Source organism: Andrena cerasifolii, chromosome 8 (assembly GCF_050908995.1).
Source record: "Andrena cerasifolii isolate SP2316 chromosome 8, iyAndCera1_principal, whole genome shotgun sequence".
Taxonomy (NCBI): Eukaryota; Metazoa; Arthropoda; class Insecta; order Hymenoptera; family Andrenidae; genus Andrena; species Andrena cerasifolii.
In genome coordinates this window covers 3,753,474-3,773,335 of record NC_135125.1, presented here as the reverse complement: position 1 = coordinate 3,773,335, position 19,862 = coordinate 3,753,474, and the positions used below count along the sequence as shown (strand labels likewise).

General features: G+C 37.5%; 1 protein-coding gene across 5 annotated transcripts in view; it reads left to right on the top strand.

Annotated features, from left to right (window-relative positions):
* Nucleotides 1-19,862, top strand: part of Sick (sickie) — a 626,930-nt gene that overhangs the window by 168,524 nt on the left and 438,544 nt on the right. The window contains exon 1 of one of the 5 annotated variants that reach the window (XM_076818202.1): nucleotides 19,092-19,337. The exons of the other annotated variants lie outside the window; for them this stretch is intronic. Within the exon in view, the coding sequence (XP_076674317.1) occupies nucleotides 19,227-19,337 (111 nt within the window). The 5' untranslated portion in view covers nucleotides 19,092-19,226. Of the gene's footprint in view, nucleotides 1-19,091; nucleotides 19,338-19,862 lie in introns of those variants that run through there. 5 annotated transcript variants of the gene reach the window in all.

The following is a 19,862-nucleotide window of genomic DNA, read 5'->3' as shown; positions in this document are numbered from 1 at the left end:
ACAGCTCGCCTTTACCGTACGGATTCGTGTAGAGTAGTGGGTCCGTTCCCGACCACGGGATCTCTAACTACTTGACAGGAATTTATATCATTTCATTTCTGGGTTGTTTGGAACTGTAGGAATTGTGCAGACCCACTTCCTCGAAGTGTGTACCATTTTAGATACATTCCGAGAATATGCGAAAGAAGAGAGCAGACTGGGCGAAGAAATGGCCAGAGAATTAAGAATAACGGCACGAATAGTTTATTTCAATGATAACAGGCTTCCTTCACGTAATTATTGTATTTTAATTTCAATGCTCGTCAAATTTCGCTCTATGCTATTATATGCATCGTGATGTAATTATTGTTAGGTTAGGGGGTACTCTAGTGTAACTGACCGTCTTTCAACGCCATCTTCGGGAATTTATTTAACAAAAACTATAGGTTTATACTATCTGGGGTTTTGCCTGCATGTTAAGGTAGGTCTGGAGTAATGCTCAGAATTTTTTTGATCTAGTTTGTTGCACGTACACTGTGCCCGGATGGAAAGAAGTCGGTCGAGAAACTCTAGGGTCCGAATAGTAGATCCCTATTGGCCGGCACGACAACGTCGACGAATTACTGTGAGAGCGCCATCTACTAAAGTAAGCTCTGTAATCGGGTCAATCGCGTTACAGGACTGGTGTCGCACAAGTGTCGAAATAGTGAAATAATGTTTTTGTCATTAAATAGTCTGTTAAATTTTACAAAATCGATCATCAAACAGTCGAGATTCCCAATACTGCCAATTACATGTGACAGCTAACCCGATTAGACTGCTTTAATTTTCGTCACCAGATGGCGTAGCGGAAATAAGAAAATGCCAATACAAAGTAAGCAAACGGGGCACGGGCCGCAGTAACCTTAGACCATATATACCTATAGACACGGCCTGCTCTATATGAAGCCACGAGTCATAGTGAAGCAAAGATAACAGGCAAAAGTGACGTCACTTGTGGGCAAAAGATAATTTAAAATGGCGGATAGTACCTCATACCATATATACAAGTGAGGTTATATCCTTTTCTGTGAATAATTTTTGAATAATTATTAATAAAGGTGCAAACATGTTGTATAAAGAATTGCAAAGACAATGATTAAATCGCATTTTCGGAAATATTTATACATCGCTGTAACTTCCATCATTACTTTGCCCACATGTGACGTCACGTAGATGATTTAATCTTTGCGTCAAGGCATTTATCTGAAGCCGTGTCTATAAGTACATATGGTCTAAGGCAGTAACCAATGCGAGCGAAGAAACCCTCTTGCCCCTGTGACATTTCAACGGACTTCTTTCCATCCGGGCACTGTGCATAGATACAGTCGGGGGCGCAAACTTTTTTCAAAAAAATTCTTTTCCGACGGGCGTTGGTGTGGGAACTGTTCTAGTCGTCCAAAATGGAAGAACTAAGATTTATTTTCTTTATTATATGTCTGCTTCAAGGTGGAATCAGACGGCGCACAGTGGTTCGAGTATATACTCGAGTGTCCACTCGAAAGCAATTCACAAAACATAGTTTTGCAAATTTTTGCAGATCGGTTATTTCATTTAAAAAACCTAGATAGTCTCTACTTTCCGTACATTCAACCCTTGTCACGTGGAACGACGTGAAACATATAGTAAAACACTATTTTAATAGCGATGCAGAGAAAACTGTTTTTAAAAAACCAGGTTTTTAACTTCAAAACTCAGAAATTACAGGAATAGACGTAATGTTGTAACTGATAATTACAGTTAAAGTACAATACTGTCGTTTTGTTCTTTTTCCTTTATGGAATTAGTCACATTTTTATTTTATTGACATTTTTAGTGAAATAAGAAACTGTAATACGAATCAGGTTTGTTTCCTAACAATTCCAACCCCATATAAACCCAAATCCGCGAAGAAATAATTTTGTCCAGCTAGCATGTAGTATGCTCGATCCACTGTGCGGCGCGTGAATCGGCGATCTTTGCGCACGATCAAATCTGCCGCGAAGTATCAGTCCTGTTGTTTGTTTGTTTTTATTGTTTTCCTGTGTTTTAAGCACGATGGGGGCGTTTCAAGCTTATTTTTGCTAATATTACCCAACGAACTATAGTCCCATTTTTTTTGTTCCCTCCCCTCTCCTTCGGGTCCCAGCAGCAGCAGCGCACCGGGAGAAAAAAGCGGTCACCCATCTTTCCCCAGTACACCGCCCGTGATGTTTAACTTCGGTGATCTAACGAGAACCGGTGTTTCCATCACAGCTACGGCCGCATCAGTTACCGTACTAACTTTTAAACGCTACTTTCATTACAAATCCTAACTAAAATCTCGAATTTCAATTCGAAACAACTTAACTTCCAACTCTTACGCATAACAGAAGGACCCATTGAATTATCATACGTGTTATTATTCAAGCCCCCCACTGTCGTCGATCTCGCCCGCATCGTTTGCGCGATTGTTTTACAGATCCTTATTTAACTACACATCATCCACGAGTTTCTCCGCGCGGAATTGCTCAGCTATTTCTCGCGCGACCGATTGTTCACGCGCGCGGACCATTTAGCACACCCTTCATTCCGAAGAGCGACCGAGATATGAGTAATAGGAACAGGATCTAACAGAAGCGGCGAAATGTTTATACATTCCCGACACGCGGACGCGCATTGGACCAACCAGGTAGTCGTCCCACGAGTGAAAGTATCGTCGGTCGTTTTCGCGTCTGATGCGTACACGCACGCGAGGACCGCCAAGCGGCTTAAGAGTCGTTAAGACAGCCCTGTGTGGGCCAGTTCTTGTATAGGATGCCCACACGGTGCGCACAATGTACAATGGCAGGGTAGGGCCCGGTTGCATCGCCGTCGCAGCCGGTGATCCAGGTATATTTAGCTTGTACACATTGTAATGACGCGTAGGTGTAACTCATTCATAAAACATAACCCACGTGGCGCCGTCCCGGCCACGGGATGAGGAGAAGCTGGCTGATTTTCTGCTCCTATTTGGGGAGAACAGAGAGGATTAGGTGACTTGTTCGTCAGCGAAGGAGGCCCTAAATGGGAGCATCAGAATTTCATTCAATGGCTGACGATATTATCTGTTCGTCTAGGGAAACTGATGCTACTGTTAAGGGTAGATCAAAGTTGGGCAAAATTTTTGTTTAACCCTTCGTTGACACTCTGGATGTAAGCCGATGTTGACGCTCTGTACCTTCTATGTGCAAAATAAATAGTTTTTTCCAAAGTCGACTTACACACTATTTTTTCTCGGAAAGTATTATATCCGAGCAACAGCTCTGTAGATTTTTAGCTTCTAATATTGAAATTTGTAAAAGTTACAATTTTTTAAAGATTTTCTTCGTTTCTTCTCGACATGTGGTAATCTAGAATTTTTTTTACAAGGAGGTTATAAATTTTCAATCAAAAATCTATTGGAATACATTCTACAGACTTGGAATTTGACCCATGATTTTTTTCAGAAAAATTGGATTTTTTAGAGGAGAATGGCAGCCGTTCAAAAATTGCTCTGGGTGTCAGCTACCCAGGTATGTCAAAGTTGATCGAAAAAGGAGGTGTGTCAACGATTGGTTAAATAAATTTCGTATAATAAATAAAAGTTTAAAAAATTATTCGTGTCGAATAAAGCTGACCCGGGTTAACAAATCATCTGAAGTTAAAGAAAGTAACTTTTATTTGATCCGTTATTTGAAATTTTTTATTTAGTTAATGGTTAGTTTAGGTAATTAATTAATTAATCTGAGGTAGAGTCAAGGTTATTGGGTAATATTACTTCTAAATAATAAATCACTGGAGAGAAAGTTACTTCTCGACCTTGGCAATAACAGGGAACTTACTTATGTAGATGGAAAAAAGAAAAATTGGGTAGAAGATTTAAATACACAAACGAAACCAATTCTTGGCATATTTTGTAAAAGTTGACAATACTTTTTAGTGGTCTCCTATACAATGCCTAATAAATCACGAAGGAAATATATTATTTTTTATTTTCTTATACCACATTTGTAATGTACTGAATTTCAATTGCTATTCCCTCTTACTAATTTATTTTTTATAATTATTTCAACTATTTCTTAGTTTCCAGTTTAAATATCTACTTTTGTGGCGCAGGAGTTTCTAACAGATTACATAAATGCGAAGGAAGCCTGTTAAAGAATAAAAAATAAAATAATATAAAAGAAAAACAATTTTATTTCTTGTCTCTGACTACAGATTATTGCACGTAAAATGAAGAAAAGAAATGTTTCCTTTGTACGTACTTATAAAGCCTCCTTAAAAAATTAAATGATATACATTTTATACGAGAGAGAAGAGATGGAAATGCCAGATGGATGGGTACGCGTAATCTCCTTTGCAGAGGGGTGTAATGTTCATAGGACGGTGCACGATGTGGACCGCTAGCTCCTGAAAATAAGTCGCGGAGAGGACGAGGATTCAGAAGTAGGCTTCAAGGGACCTGGCACGTAAAAATAACTTGTTCCTTCCGGATTTTCGTAGTCATGACAACGAATTTCCTCGAATCTCGAGAGGGTACGATACGTTTTGTGCCACGCTGCAGGACACGTACGTTTCTCATCCTGAGGGAAGTGGGTGCATCCTCCGTTCGTTGTGAGGGGATGATAACTCGGTTACGAAGGTTCTCAACCTGAGCACTTTTATTTTTATAGTTTAAGAACATATTCTATGGCTAACGTTAGTCGTATAAAATTATGCCATTATTCTTACCTTAACGATGATTAAAGATAGTGACTTTTTAAATTAAACGAGTTGACCTTATTTAAATTTGAAAGGTCAATTACAGTTTTGAAGACCACAGGGGAAGAACCTGATAAGTCAAATTCTCCGCTTTTTGTAGGGGAGCGATTTTAAAGTTCAAAACACTCTACCAAGCAGGTATTACAAAAACTGTGTTTTTATTTGGTTCTGGGATTAAATATGTGTTCTTGTCACCCTCTTGAACGAGTAATAAATATTGATTGGAATAACATTAGCTATGCCCTTGGTTTTTTTACAAAACTTCGTGGACTTAGCTGCTTCTTCCCCTGTTAATATTTTTCTTCTTTAAATAATCTGCTTATTTGAAGTTCTTAAATTGAGTCTAAACCTTTCCAATGGCTCAATATTTAATATTGAGTTTTTTTTGTGCACGTATCAAATTATTCCCCTGTTTTTCTTGGACTTGTCACGTTATTTGCCCGTACACCTATTTTTAAAGGGCTTATATGTATTTTTGGACCAGGAAGGTTCGTCCCCTTTACAACTGCCATATTAAAAATACTCTCTTTTAGCAACCTCGTATAAAAATCAGAATATCAACCAAAATGGACTTATCATGTTTCTCCTCTGTCATCTTCACTCGTTAGATTAATATGAGAATTCGTACGCAGAATACGTAATTTAGAAAGGAAATAATGAATAAAATAGAGAAACAGTAACAAAAGCCTGGATTAAATGTCATTTGCAAGTAGTAGGTATAATCAAAGCGAAATATTTCTTAAGAATAATAATCCAAATAATAATAATAATAATAATGTTACTTTTAACAACGTTTCCATCTTCTGCCAGGAAGCATCAGTAAGACACCAGGCAGATAACCGATTTCCTCTATGTGAAGAGGCACAAGGTCTTGTATATATTGAAAAACCTTCTAACGCTTAATCCTTAGTATCATGACTTTTTTATTTCATCCAGAAAAATTTTCATCGTTGCATTATTGCCCACACTTCATCGTGAAAATAAGCAAACAATTCCTAGTGTAACAGTTTTTTTATATAAATGAAAAAATGTATATATAACACCACTGTTAAGGGGTCATGCTCAGTCAGGCGGCCGAAAAGAAGGGTGGTCTTTGGAAATTTTTTACTCAAAAGCTGTGCCACATTTCTCAAAAAATCTTTTTTCCTTTTAAGGATTACATCTAGTACCGAGCATCGTAATTTTTTTATTTAAAAATATTTATCAATAACTAAGTTATTGTCCATCACTCGAAGGTTCTCTAAAAGAAAGGCTTCTGCGGTGACCATCATGTAAAATAAAAAATTCAAAAGAATTTACTTATTATAATATATTATCTAGTATTTGAACGAAGGATTTTTTTATCCGATGCTTAGTTTTCTTTTAATTGACGAAAATCAGGCACGATTTACGATAAAAATTGATACTTTTAGTTTAAACATCAGCCATTTTTTCCCAAATCAATATTACGAAAAATCCTTCGTTCAAATACTAGATAATATAATATACTAAGTAAATTCTTTTGAATTTTTTATTTTAGATGGTCACCGCAGAAGCCTTTTTTTAGAGATCCTTCGAGTGATGGACAATAACTTAGTTATTGATAAATATTTTTAAATAAAAAAATTACGATGCACGGTACCAGATGCAATCCTTAAAAGGAAAAAAGATTTTTTGAGAAATGTGTTATAGGTTTTGAGTAAAAAATTTCCAAAGACCATCCTTTTTTCGGTCTCCTGACTGAGCATAACCCCTTAAACCACGCATAAAGGTACATATGTGTTATAATGATAAGACAATGCTCGTTTCTGCAGAATGTTACACTAGTGTTATATACATTATTATGTTCGACATCAAATTTAATCAAAAAAAAAATTCGACATAATTGAGAGAATAAATTATCATTTACTTGGCACTTTCAGTGGGCTTGGCGAAATTAAGGGGTGTAATCAATAATACGAGACAGTGTATCACAGTAGAATTTCTACGAATGTATTTCTGCCCTATGGACACTTGTTACATATGGTAATAGTAAAGCTTTTTCAGTTTATGAAAAAGCCCCCAAATGGCGCACACGATTTTTTCAATTCGTGTTACACTAAGGGTTAACTGTGTCTAGAATTCATTTTGTACAAGGTCGAAGTATATCGGATTTGATAAAAAACAAACGGAAACGTTGTTTTTGAATCTACTATACGTTTCCGAATTATATTCACTATTATCCCTTCGTTGACACTCTGGGTGTGTCACCCATAAGCTGATATTGACGCTCTGTAACTTCTATATGCAAAATAAATAGTTTTTTTTAAATAACTCTGTAGATTTTTAGCTTCTTCTATTGAAATTTGTATAAGTTACAATTTTTTAAAGATTTTCTTCGTTTTTTCTCGACATGTGGTAATCTAGAATTTTTTTTACAAAAACGGTAATAAAATTTCAATCAAAAATCTATTGGACTACATTCTACAGACCTTAAAATTGCCCCATGATTTTTTTCATAACGATTGGATTCTTCAGATAAGAATGGTAGTCGTTCAAAAATTGTTCTGGGTGTGATCCACCCAGTGTGTCAAAGTTGATCGAAAAAGGAGGTGTGTCAACGAAGGGTTTAAAATGCATTTACTTTATATGTATATTCCATTTAATTTTATTATTATTATTTCGGAAAAAAGAAACGTAGTCGAGAATTGAATCGTACAACATATTTATCTCTGTTATTTGCGAGGAAAGTGAAAATTCTATATGGACGTATATGCTAACGTACATACACGCGCGAGAAACGGTAAATGTTGGAATAAAAGACACGTTGAAAGGGAGAGACGGCCACGGATAGAGGGTGCGCCAGCACGTGGTTCATTTGCAACGAGTAGTTGAGCAAGGGAGAAAGAGAAATTCGGGTTCGATGACCGTCGAAAAATAAAGAGAACAACCAGCATAAGTGCATATTTTATGCGTGCATAAATTTTGACGTCTGCGCCGGCGTTCTGGAAGTTTATCACAAAAAATAGAAATTCTAAGATTAATACATATTTTCAATTTTCGTTTCGTTTGCAGTTTCAAAGTTGTCGGTTGTGGCCAACTACCGTAAACTGGGGGAACATTTGCAGGTTTTCGAAACATTTTGTTATATAAATTAAAAATTAACATGTTCACATTTGCTTTAAGTATCCTATCATAACAATGCATCTTTTGTGATTGTACTACAAGCATCAAAGTGTATAAAATTTTTGTCCTTCTTCTTCTTTAATACATGTTAAAAACGTTAGGGGTAACATTGGCACATTATATAGATAGCATTAACGGGTTAAGTTTTACTAATCTGAAGCCAGTAAGATACATTGACATTTAAATTTGTTTATTTTATTTTATTTTTTACATCTTAAGGGGTTATACCTAGTCAGGCGGCCGAAAAGAGGCGAATATTTGTGATTTTTTTTTGAAGAAGCGGAAGCGTATAATTTTACAAAACTTTTTGCGTTTAAAAGAGCAACATTTAAAGAACATTTGGTAATTTTTTCGTAGAAAAACATTTACGTTTATAATAAAATAACAAGCGACATCCAAGAAGCATTTTTAAAAATTCGGTTTTGCGGTGAGCACTGCCATTCGGAACCAGATTATCTAAAATCAAAAAACAAAAAAGATTTCGATAGTATATTAATGTATCCTCGGGTTGACGGAGAGAATTTTCCGAAATATTAAGTTTAAACAAAATGGCGGCTATTTAAAGTTGAAATCCTGATTTTTTCCTGCAAAAATTACGCGAAAAAATCAGGATTTCAACTTTAAATAGCTGCCATGTTGTTTTAACTTAATATTTCGGAAAATTCTCTCCGTCAACCTGAGGATACATTAATATACTAACGAAATCTTTTTTGTTTTTTGATTTTAGATAATCTGGTACCGAATGGCAATGCTCACGGCGAAAGCAAATTTTTAAAAATGCTTCTTGGATGTCGCTTGTTATTTTATTATAAACGTAAATATTTTTCTACAAAAAAAATACCAAATGTTCTTTAAATGTTGCTCTTTGAAGCGCAAAAAGTTCTGTAAAAATATACGCTTCCGCTTCTTCAAAAAAAATTCACAAATATTCGCCTCTTTTCGACCGCCTGACTAGGCATAACCCCTTAATAGCATTGCATATAATAGCATTAACAGGTCAAGTTTTACTAATCTGACGTAAAACAATGTAATCCCAGCGTATGCCAATGTTACCCCGTGCTGCCAATGTTCCCCCAGTTTACGGTACCTTAATTACTAAACTTACGTTTTCATTGACGATTCTTTACAAATTCTGAATTAACTTTAGCTCGTACTTTAAATAAATAATAATATTAACACCGCATCATTGTCCCATTAAATTCTTTTTCTTAGGTTCAGGAACTTTCAAGATTCGGTTTTTCTCTTCTTACGCCAGGTTACATAATGGCATTCCCTTTTGCGATTAACCTCTATCGCTTTCCATGACTAGCCGTTATTTATATGCATCTATTAATAATGAATTATTATTTCTCAACTCTTTCACTATAGAAACATACACACTGTTCACATATTCTTCTCGGAAATGCCAGTACTTTCTTTTTACGCCGCCTCCTTGAAGAGCGCCACATTAGTTTGCCCATCACACGCCACTGCAAATTGCTGCCGTATTCTCTATCGTCCCACGCGGAAAAACATTTTCTCCAGCTTCGGTGATCGGCGTGCTATCGAACAAAGAGAATAATTTTATCCCGTTCAGAGGATTATTTGCTCACGATCGTTACTCCAACCCTCCCCTCCTCTCTCCTATCCACATCTTTTTCATTTCGATTGACTGGCCCGTCTCGATATCGTGGCCAAGGCAAACCTAATTTCATCGCCCCATTCTCTTGGCGCCCATCGAGTAGCCCCTTCGTAATCGGACGACAAAAGCAGAGCCACCCCTTTTCCGCCTTTCGCTCCCCCTTCCTCTGCTCCCCCTCCCCTCCCCTCCTTTGTCCACTCTCCCCTCCGCGTTTATTCGCGAGGATCTGCCGTGTCCATCTCCCAAAGCTGTCGTACCAATGAAGCTTCCCCGGAATTTTCGACGAAACCACCCCCGCGGAAAAGTGGACTTCGCCGGCTGGCGTACCGTCAACGCGCCAAATATGACGAGTAAATTAATTACGCCCTTTTAACGACTTCGTTTGCCGGTTATGATCTCTCGTGGTACGGAGAGGAGAGACGAGCCGCCACTCCCGATTTCATACAGTCCAGTTCGACTGTTCCCGTAGCAGAATCTGTTTGTATCGCAACGCCGAGGTTTCAAAGTGGAAACTCCGCGGAAATTCCGGGTGACTTGGTCCGACGAGAGGGTGAGCGGATCCTCGTGGATGAAGCGGCGCTGGCCTGTTGATATATGAACTGCCACTTTGACCGCGGGTTTAATAAGCCGACTGAATTTTGTGCGCCCTTCGGCGGGGAAGCGGTTAGAAATCGGCGCAAGATTGCGAATTTTTTAACACAATTTTGTGATTTTTTTGTCAATCTTCATTCAGTTTGTGTTCTGGCGATAGAAAATAAATGATTTGGAATCGCGCATGAAGAAATAATATAGGGTAGGTACGTTTGAACAAAGTATTTTGGTGGAGGGGGGATGAATTTGAAAAGAAAATCCTATAAGCATAGAAAAACACTTAAGGGGACTAGGCAGTCGGAAAATCGATTATTTTCATTGCACTTTTCGAAAGTACCATCTTTTCCGAATAAAATGCCGTTTGGTTTATAGTGAAATTCGCAAAATTGTAGATTTGGCAGCTAAAAACGTCAAGCGGCAACCTATTTTTCTCGAATATTTTTATATATTCATTTTTTTCCTGATTGCGAACGAATTGAGGGTCAGATCGACTTGGAAAAAATTACATGATGTGTAAAACATGTGCCATTTCGAAGCAAACCTCTTATAGGGTCCGCAAAAATTCGAGATTTTCATAAAAAAATTAAGAAGTCACCGGATTTTGGTAGCGCACCATCATTGTTTGTGCGCTATAGGTTACCGCTTGACGTTTTTAGCTGCCAAATCCACAATTTTGCGAATTTTACTATAAACCAAACGGCATTTTATTCAGAAGAGATAGTACTTTCGAAAAGTGCAATAAAAGTAATCGATTTTTCGACTGCCTAGTCCCCTTAGGGGGTTAGGTCACCTTGGACGGAGCAAAATTGCAGTCATTTTCTGATTTTTTTTAGGAAGATAATGAAATAAACAGAAAATTTAATATGAAGCCTGTTATTGTACAACTCTCGCCGGAAAAAATCGCATTTTTTTTGCTACAAAATGGCAGCGGTAGAGCCGGGATACGCAAGATCTTGAGGAGCGACCTTTTCCACGGTGTTCAATCTCACGGCTATACCGTTTGAGCTAGAACAAAAAACCAAAAAGTTTTATTTTCTACATGCCTAAAACTAGAGAAGTACATTTATTTTACAGTAGGGTACATTTATTTTATGTCTAAAAAAATATTGAACATTACACTGAACACCCCATAACAACATACCAATAGACTGTTTTCATAGTAAACGGGTTTTTTTGAATCTTCATTACAAGCTCACAAAAAGAGTTTAAAAATCGACCTTTACTATTCTTTTCGCTATCCCAACCAAATACATTTTTTTTCAAAACGACGAAACGCGTCAGTTAGCAAACTAATCCTTCTAGTTTCTCAAAAAAACTCAAGTCGTTTGGACCAATTCTAAAAAAGTTATGCGATTTTAAAAAGTGTCCGAATATTAATGCGAGTCACTGTATAGCAAGCACGGATACACGGAAGCATACCTACTGTTTGAAGGCAGTCATTGCTATTCCTCGTATGGATGAAACGTATTGTCCGCTAAGAAATCTTTGAAAGCAGGAACGCAGGATAGATTGCCGAGCAAGCCTGGGAAACGTGTACGCAGGGCTGATCGATATTCGACTTGGCGTCGATTATCGTGCAGGTTGCTACGGGTAGGCGCGCATAGGTGCGTTAAAAGGCAACTCGATAGCCGGCATTGCAATTAATGATGGTGCTCGTATGTGAATCGTTCGGAATAGCAATCGATAGAGCAGCACCTGTCAAGAATGCTCATGGTTAGCCCCATCGCTGTCACTGTCCACGGATGGAATTCTCTCCAAGTCGAGGGTCCTTCACTTTTTCGAATCACTCGCCGACAGGACAGGCGACGATGGGTCATTTGCATTTAATGGCTTTCGCTAGTTCGGGAATTAACGTTGGACAGCAAGTGAACGTTATGAAAGCAACATATTAATGCATTATTTATTATCATACTAACTTATAATGTACACGGAGCAGTGAATCTCTTAAGGGGTTATGCCTAGTCAGGCGGTCGAAAAGAGGCGAATATTTGTGAATTTTTTCTGAAGAAGCGAAAGCGTATATTTTTACAGAACTTTTTGCGCTTAAAAGAGCAACATTTAAAGAACATTTGGTATTTTTTTCGTAGAAAAATATTTACGTTTATAATAAAATAACAGGCGACATCCAAGAAGCATTTTCAAAAATTTGCTTTCGCGGTGAGCACTGCCATTCGTAACCAGATTATCTAAAATCAAAAAACAAAAAAGATTTCGTTAGTATATTAATGTATCCTCAGGTTGACAGAGAGAATTTTCCGAAATATTAAATTAAAACAACATGGCAGCTATTTAAAGTTGAAATCCTGATTTTTTCGCGTAATTTTTGCAGGAAATAATCAGGATTTCAACTTTAAATAGCTGCCATGTTGTTTTAACTTAATATTTCGGAAAATTCTCTCCGTTAACCTGAGGATACATTAATATACTAACGAAATCTTTTTTGTTTTTTGATTTTAGACAATCTGGTACCGAATGGCAGTGCTCACCGCAAAACCAAATTTTTAAAAATGCTTCTTGGATGTCGCCTGTTATTTTATTATAAACGTAAATATTTTTCTACGAAAAAATTACCAAATGTTCTTTAAATGTTGCTCTTTTAATCGCAAAAAGTTCTGTAAAAATATACGCTTTGGCTTCTTCAAAAAAAATTCACAAATATTCGCCTCTTTTCGACCGCCTGACTAGGCATAACCCCTTAAGTTCATTAATTAAATGCTGAATTTACGCAGGGTCAGCCACAAGTTCTTGTCTATTTTTCAGCATCCTGTTTCATGGATTGCTTATTGTACTTAAATGACGTTATTAACGTTATTTAATAATGTTATATAGTATGTTCTGTAGAAGACTGTTATCCAGAGGAGAGAAGTAAGAAGATTACATCTATTACATAATCTATAATTTTAAATTTAATTGAAAATTAACGATTAGGATTGTTTCAATATAGTTTGTATTTAATATTTAATTTCTTCAAAAACTAAATGATTTATATTAAATTCTATTGAAAATTAAAGATTATATAATTCGTATGAATTTTCATAGAATACAAGAATTTTGTGTGTATACAGGACAAGAACTTATGACTCACCAACTGTAATTTGTTTAATACGTCAAGAATTTGAAAATAACAGCAAATAATATTTGCTATGTAATACATCGGAAAGTAAGTTGACACTCTTTAAAATTGCATAACTTTTTTAAAATTGTTCCAAACGACTTGAGTTTTTTTATGAAGCTAGCGGAATTAGTTTGCTAGGTGACGTGTTTCGTCGTTTTGAAAAAAATTGCAACTGGTCGGAATAGCGATGAAAATAGTGAAGGTCGTTTTATTTCAATTTTTTTTCTGAGCCTGTAATGAAAATTCAAAAAACCCGTCTGTAGGTTTAAGTAAGATATTTATATACATGCCTAAAATTTCACGAATATCGGTTAACGTTGCTCTGAGCTATAAACGCTTAAATATCGCAGAATAAGATCGAAAATCACTGATTTCGGGAATTTAACCGATTTAGATGAAATTTTCAGCATGTACACAGCTTACTTCAATCTAAAAACGGGTTTTTTGACTTTTCATTACATGCTCAGAAAAAATTGAAAAAAAACGACCTTCACTATTTTCATCGCTATTCCGACCAGTTGCAATTTTTTTCAAAACGACGAAACACGTCACCTAGAACACTAGGTAATTCCGCTAGCTTCTAAAAAAAACTCAAGTAATTTGGACCAATTTTAAAACAGTTATGCGATTTTAAAGAGTGTCAACTTATTTTCCGATGCGACTGAATATGTTAAATAATTTATTTTATAAAAATTGAGTGTACCTATTGTGTTCATATTTGTACAAATCAGTTATGATTTCAAAAGTGAACTTGAAATAACTGACCGATTAATATATATATGAATCTGCTGGAGAAAATATATACAACACCTACAAACGAAGAGGAAATAAACAGTGTCGTCGCGAATCATCAGAATATAAAGCTGCGCTTGATTGCTCCGTGGCCAACTAGACTAATCAACAATCTAGAATCGTTTATTGATGAATTTATTGCCCTTCCTCGATTCTGTTAATTTACCGAACAACACCCACGCACCAGCGTTCACTCATTGCGCTCTGTTTCCAGTTACGCTGAATTAAAACGACTTATAATCGAGCTCTCGTCTCAAGATCCTCTTCTCCCCCTTTTTCTCCTTAGCCACTTTCGTTCCTATTTTCATCCTTCGGCCACGTCGCGTTATTTTCGCTCGAAGAGAAAAGATACTATCTTCTGGGAAGACGACGGGACCCGCAGCAAGTTTTATTATATCCTCTTCCTTTTCTTCTCTATGACTTGCATCCTCTAATTTCACGCGATTATATACTCAGCCAGTTTTTTCCAATCTCACTAAGGGACTTTCCCAATTTCGTTCTCCCTGCCGTGTTGTTCACTATTTAGTTATATTAAATGCTTGCTTCGTGCTTCTTTCAATACTCGATTTTCTTAATTTTATTAGATAATTTCTTAGAGCATCATCATTAGAAAAAATATCTTTCAACAGTCGTCACTTTAATTTTACACTCGGTAAATTTTACACACTTATAAAACAGAAACATTATGTTCATCTATTGGTTCAGATTTAATTCAGAATAAATGTCAAAGTAATACTTTATATTTAATCCACTAATAAATAGTGTCCTTATCTCAACGTATTATTTATCCTTCTGAAGTATATAAATAAATATGAATTCCATTGATTTATATTTCATGCTGTACAAGCATTTTTCAAAATTTTATCAATAACCATCAAGCATATTTTGGAACTTGTAACTTATAGCAAATGAAAGTTTTAATATTTGATTTAGGATATCATGTGACGTATTTGATGTTACAAGTTCTGTCACAGATATTTTCAATGTACGTATACAGTCGATATAAATAATGTTTTATGTTGAAGCTGCACAATGAATAATTTGTATTAAAATTGAAAGTGGCTGTACCCGGAACCAAAAAATTTGCACACTTATGTTTACTGCAGTTTCGTACTAATCTGGATCCCTAAAATAGTCTTAAAATTCTAATGTAATTTTTAAATCCCCTAGGCATACATAATTATAATTTTTCTATGTAGTTAATATTAGAAGCAACTGCATTTATATGCATTATATTTTACCTATTAAGTCCAGAATTCATTAATTCCTTATAAAAAGAATATAAACAATTAACAGAACATAACAATTAACAGAAATCATTAATTTCTTATTCTTATAAAAAGTTAATAAACAAATCATTTTTTCTAATTCATTTTTGTACTTTTTAATATATGTATACGTAGGCCCTTCTCTTGCTAATTAACTTCTTTGGATAATTTCCGCAATTAATACGAACAACGCATTGCTTTTCACAAACTATTGTAAGTCTCACATTGCGCGATGGTCATTGCTTTATATGTATACTAGCTTTACTACTCGGCTTCGCCCGAAATTTAGATTCTGATTTTTAAAAAAAAAAATTATTTTCAATTATTTACTTTTTGTGGTAATAGTCACATTCATCTGAATTAGCTAGGCATAATAAGCTGGGACATATTTCGTGACCTCAGAGTTTACCGTTCGAAAGTTTTTGGGCGACAGAAGTAGTATAGCTAGGCCGGTTCTAACCCAAATTTCAGTTTTGAGGGAGGGGGAAATCCAAAATTGGAATGAAAATTTTCGAAATTATCTATCAAACGTCTATCGTACCACTTTGAACGTGTATTGAACATCTATCCTACAACTCTGAACATGTATTGAACATCTATCTGTTCAATACACGTTCAGAGTGGCACGGACTAGTCCGGTTCTAACCCAAATTTAAGTTTTGCGGGAGGGGGAAATCCAAATTTGGATTTGAAAACTTTCGAAATTATCTATCAAACGTCCATCGTACCACTCTGAACTTGTATTGAACAGATAGATGTTCAATCCATGTTCAGAGTGGTACGATAGATATTCAATACACGTTCAAAGTGGTATGATAGACGTTTGATAGATAATTTCGAAAATTTTCAAATCCAAAATTGGATTTTCCCCTCCCTCAAAACTCAAATTTGGGTTAGAACCGGACTAGTTCGTACCACTCTGAACGTGTATTGAACAGATAGATGCTCAATCCATGTTCAGAGTGGTAAGAGAGATGTTCAATACACGTTCAAAGTGGTATAATAGACGTTTAATAGATAATTTCGAAAATTTTCAAATCCAAAATTTGGACTTCCCCCTCCCTCAAAACTCAAATTTGGGTTAGAACCGGCCTAGCTATACTACTGACAGACAAACACACAAACACTTTCTGCTTTGTATATTAAAACTTAGAAGTAAAATAGAGTAAGAACTTTATAGGAATAAACCACCGTGAATTTTCGGGTCGTGTGTCACAATTTTTCGAAAGAGACAAACAATACATTAAATCAGAGAATTCTATTAGAAACATTGCATATGATTAAACAACCCTGCGTAAATCTTAGGTATGAAACACCTAAAATACAAGACTATTACGCAACCTTTTTGAAGGAAAAAGGCCGAATGATGCATTTTTTCTATTAGAATTTTGGATTTCACAGTTTCTATGGTTGACTGGTTATACATATTACTTTCAACGTTATGTAATGCTTTGAGTGGCGGATTATTTACCACATTAACTATTAAATTTGGTACATTGGCAGTGGTGTTGCGAGGTGTTCAGATTTCCGCACTTTTGATCCACTTCATAATATTTAACGGTTCCAACCGTGACATGATGTTGGCCACATGATTGGTTTTGCCCTCCGGACGTTCTTGCTTTCCGTGTACTGTTTGCCTCAGTCATTGTTCAACCGACTCGTACGTCGCACGCTTCTATCAAGCATGTTACATATAAGCATACGCAGTATTTAGTTATTCAAACTTTCCTTGATAAAAGTCTAAATATTGACCGAAACGTCGGAAGATGATACTTCTTATATTTGCAAATTAGCTTTTACTCTTTAAATTGACCGAAACTGTGCGCCGAAATCATGTTTTAATTTTTTAAAAAAATTTACGGTCGAAATTCCAACTTCATTATTTAAGACAAACAATACCTATAACAAAATTAGTTCAAAATTGGGCCATTAAAATTATAATCAAGATATTATTATTACAACTATATACACATCATTTCACTCTCGTAATCATAACACAATTTCGGTACACGACATATCGCGCAAAACTGTCTGAACTTACACGTCCATTCACACATAACCAAAATAATTCGCGCCAATTCCTAAAAAAAAAAATCAGCGCCTCGTCAAACTTTTAATCGCCGACAATTAGAAATGACAGCGCTCGGTCGAAAAAGAAGAATAAAATATTGCGACGAGACAGAGTTGCAAAAAAAAAGGAGACGAAGAGGAGACAAAAAAAAAGGTGCGAGAGTGGGTGATGGAAGGAGAAGGAGCGAAGAGAAGGTACGCATAGAGAAGAGTGCGCGACGCGCTTATTCAGTTACGTCCGGTGCTCCGCGGTGTCGAGACGCGTCGCGTCGTTTCGGCAACAAGTTTTCGTCGGCGTGCGCCTCGCGATGCGCCCCCACGTGCGTCCTCGCCGTTTCGAGACTACCTTCGGCATCTCCGCGAAGGAGGCAGGACTCGCAACACCCGGTGAACTGTTATTCTTCGCTCACAAGGGGCAGCTGCCGAGCGAGCAACGCGGGATAATTGGCGAATTGAATAAATCGCTGTGCGAACGGCGCGTTCGGTATCTCTAAATGACAACATGTCAATATTACACCGTTGGCTGCCTTTCGCCAATTTCCCAAGTGATTGGATAATGGTATTTGAGCAGTGAAAAAGACCCACGTGCGTGTTTACACCGGCTGACCGCTGGCGAGCCTAAAATTGAATAATTGGATAATATCGACTGGGAAAGCTTCGAGATCTTTCAAGTCTTCCTCTCTTAAACTTACGCGCAACCCGGTTGCTTCGGTTCGAGCCATCCACGGACACTTTTTCTATCACATCGATGTGAATTAACCCTAGAAGAGGAAGGTGAATAAGTGGGCTAGGTCTGGGCTAGGTCTGGGTTAGTCACCCTGTAACTGGGTAATAACAAGTAGCGGTATTAATCCCATCTTCCTACATTTCCGGACTCTGCTAAAGTGATGAGGAAACGATGAGGATTAATTTCGTTGCGCTAATTTGGACGGCGAGGAACACTCTTTTGGAGCAATTAAACTGAACTGCGAAAAGGACTCTTGGTGTTATTTTGACTTGCCTGTTCTGAATTTTTATGACAGTCGGTTTAAAGCCAAACTGATCCTGCGTTTGTCTGGAAATATTGCCGCTATAAATTCGCTGAATTTAATAGGAAAAAAGTGCCGAGCCGTGCTCCTTTCGCTTTCGTCAAGAAAGAAGAATGTGAGAACGCATGAAGAGCGTTTCCTCGAATGTCAACACCAGCCCCCGAGCCCCGTATTGTTCGCGTTGCTGTTGCACGTTGCTGGACGCGCGTCTGATGCACTGCCGATGCGCTTCTGAGTACGCGAAGCTAAAAGGAACGTGACGACACGCCTCGCGAGAGCACGTGCATCAAGGGTAACAAGATCGTTCCGGTAATAAAGCGTGGAGCACGCTCGATCGATCGCCTGGGGATCGTGATCGAGCAGAATCGAGGATCCTAGCGCGGATCAACGTCTCTCGAATAATCTTAATTTGACATTTATCCGCCCCTGGCATTGCATATGAGGAGCGTTCGAAGAGACGATCGGAAGAGTCAACTACGTGGGATTAAATATTGGCTGGATGCCTAAGTGAAACGCGCAAAGGGTAGCACTGATAATTCGCTTTTAAAAAGACGGCAATTACATCTCCTTCGAGGGCAGTTGCATTTCCTTTAATCACCTCTCTAGCACGACCTAGTGACTAAATCGCTGCGAGTAACCCGTAAATCGCGGAGCAATCGTATCTGGCGATTTTCGACGCGCCGCGATGTGCAAATCAGCGCTGATGAGGAACGTTGGGTGTAATTGCGCCAGTGGTTCGACGATGCTGGGTGGCGATTGTACTCGAGGCTCGATTGGAAACGATAATTAGTGATATTACTGTGAAGCTCCGGTGTTGTGGGTGAATTGATGCGATTTGGATGACGTTAACGGCTGGTGGCGTGGACGTCATGGCGTGCATTAGGGCACCAAGATCCGTCTGTGGATCTAGCGACGACATCAAGGCTGATTCGACCCGCAATGTCCTGCAGGTATTGGCGTTTGTTCTAACGTAAACGTGCCGAGGTCTATTCACGTAAACCGCAGATTCGTAAACTACATGCGCGGCCCTTGTACTGACCCTTGAGCCACAGCTTCTGTAGGTACCACCCGCTCTAATCGTAAGAACGATAATTGCGAGCGATTTGTAGCCCTCTGATGACGGTGGGCGATGATTGCGTTGCGCTGTTTGCGCAATAAGTACTTTTGTTCCGTTTCTATGGCAGAGTGATGGATACCTTGACATAGACGCGCACGGAATAATTCAAACCGTTTTTAATCTTCCGTTTGCTGATGAACTTAAACCTTTGGCGATTGAAAGGTATCTATCATAGTATCGAAGGCAATTTATTGTTTCAGTTGAAGGTTAGAAAAGACAGGTACGGTTTGTTGAAGTAAGTTGTACTGCTTGCATGTATTGTGAGGGATGAAATATACGCAGAGCTTTAGAAATGTAGGCATTCGAAGTGGTTTAGAAGTTGCTTTAAGCAGTAAAGAACGCACGTGTCTTCTGTAAA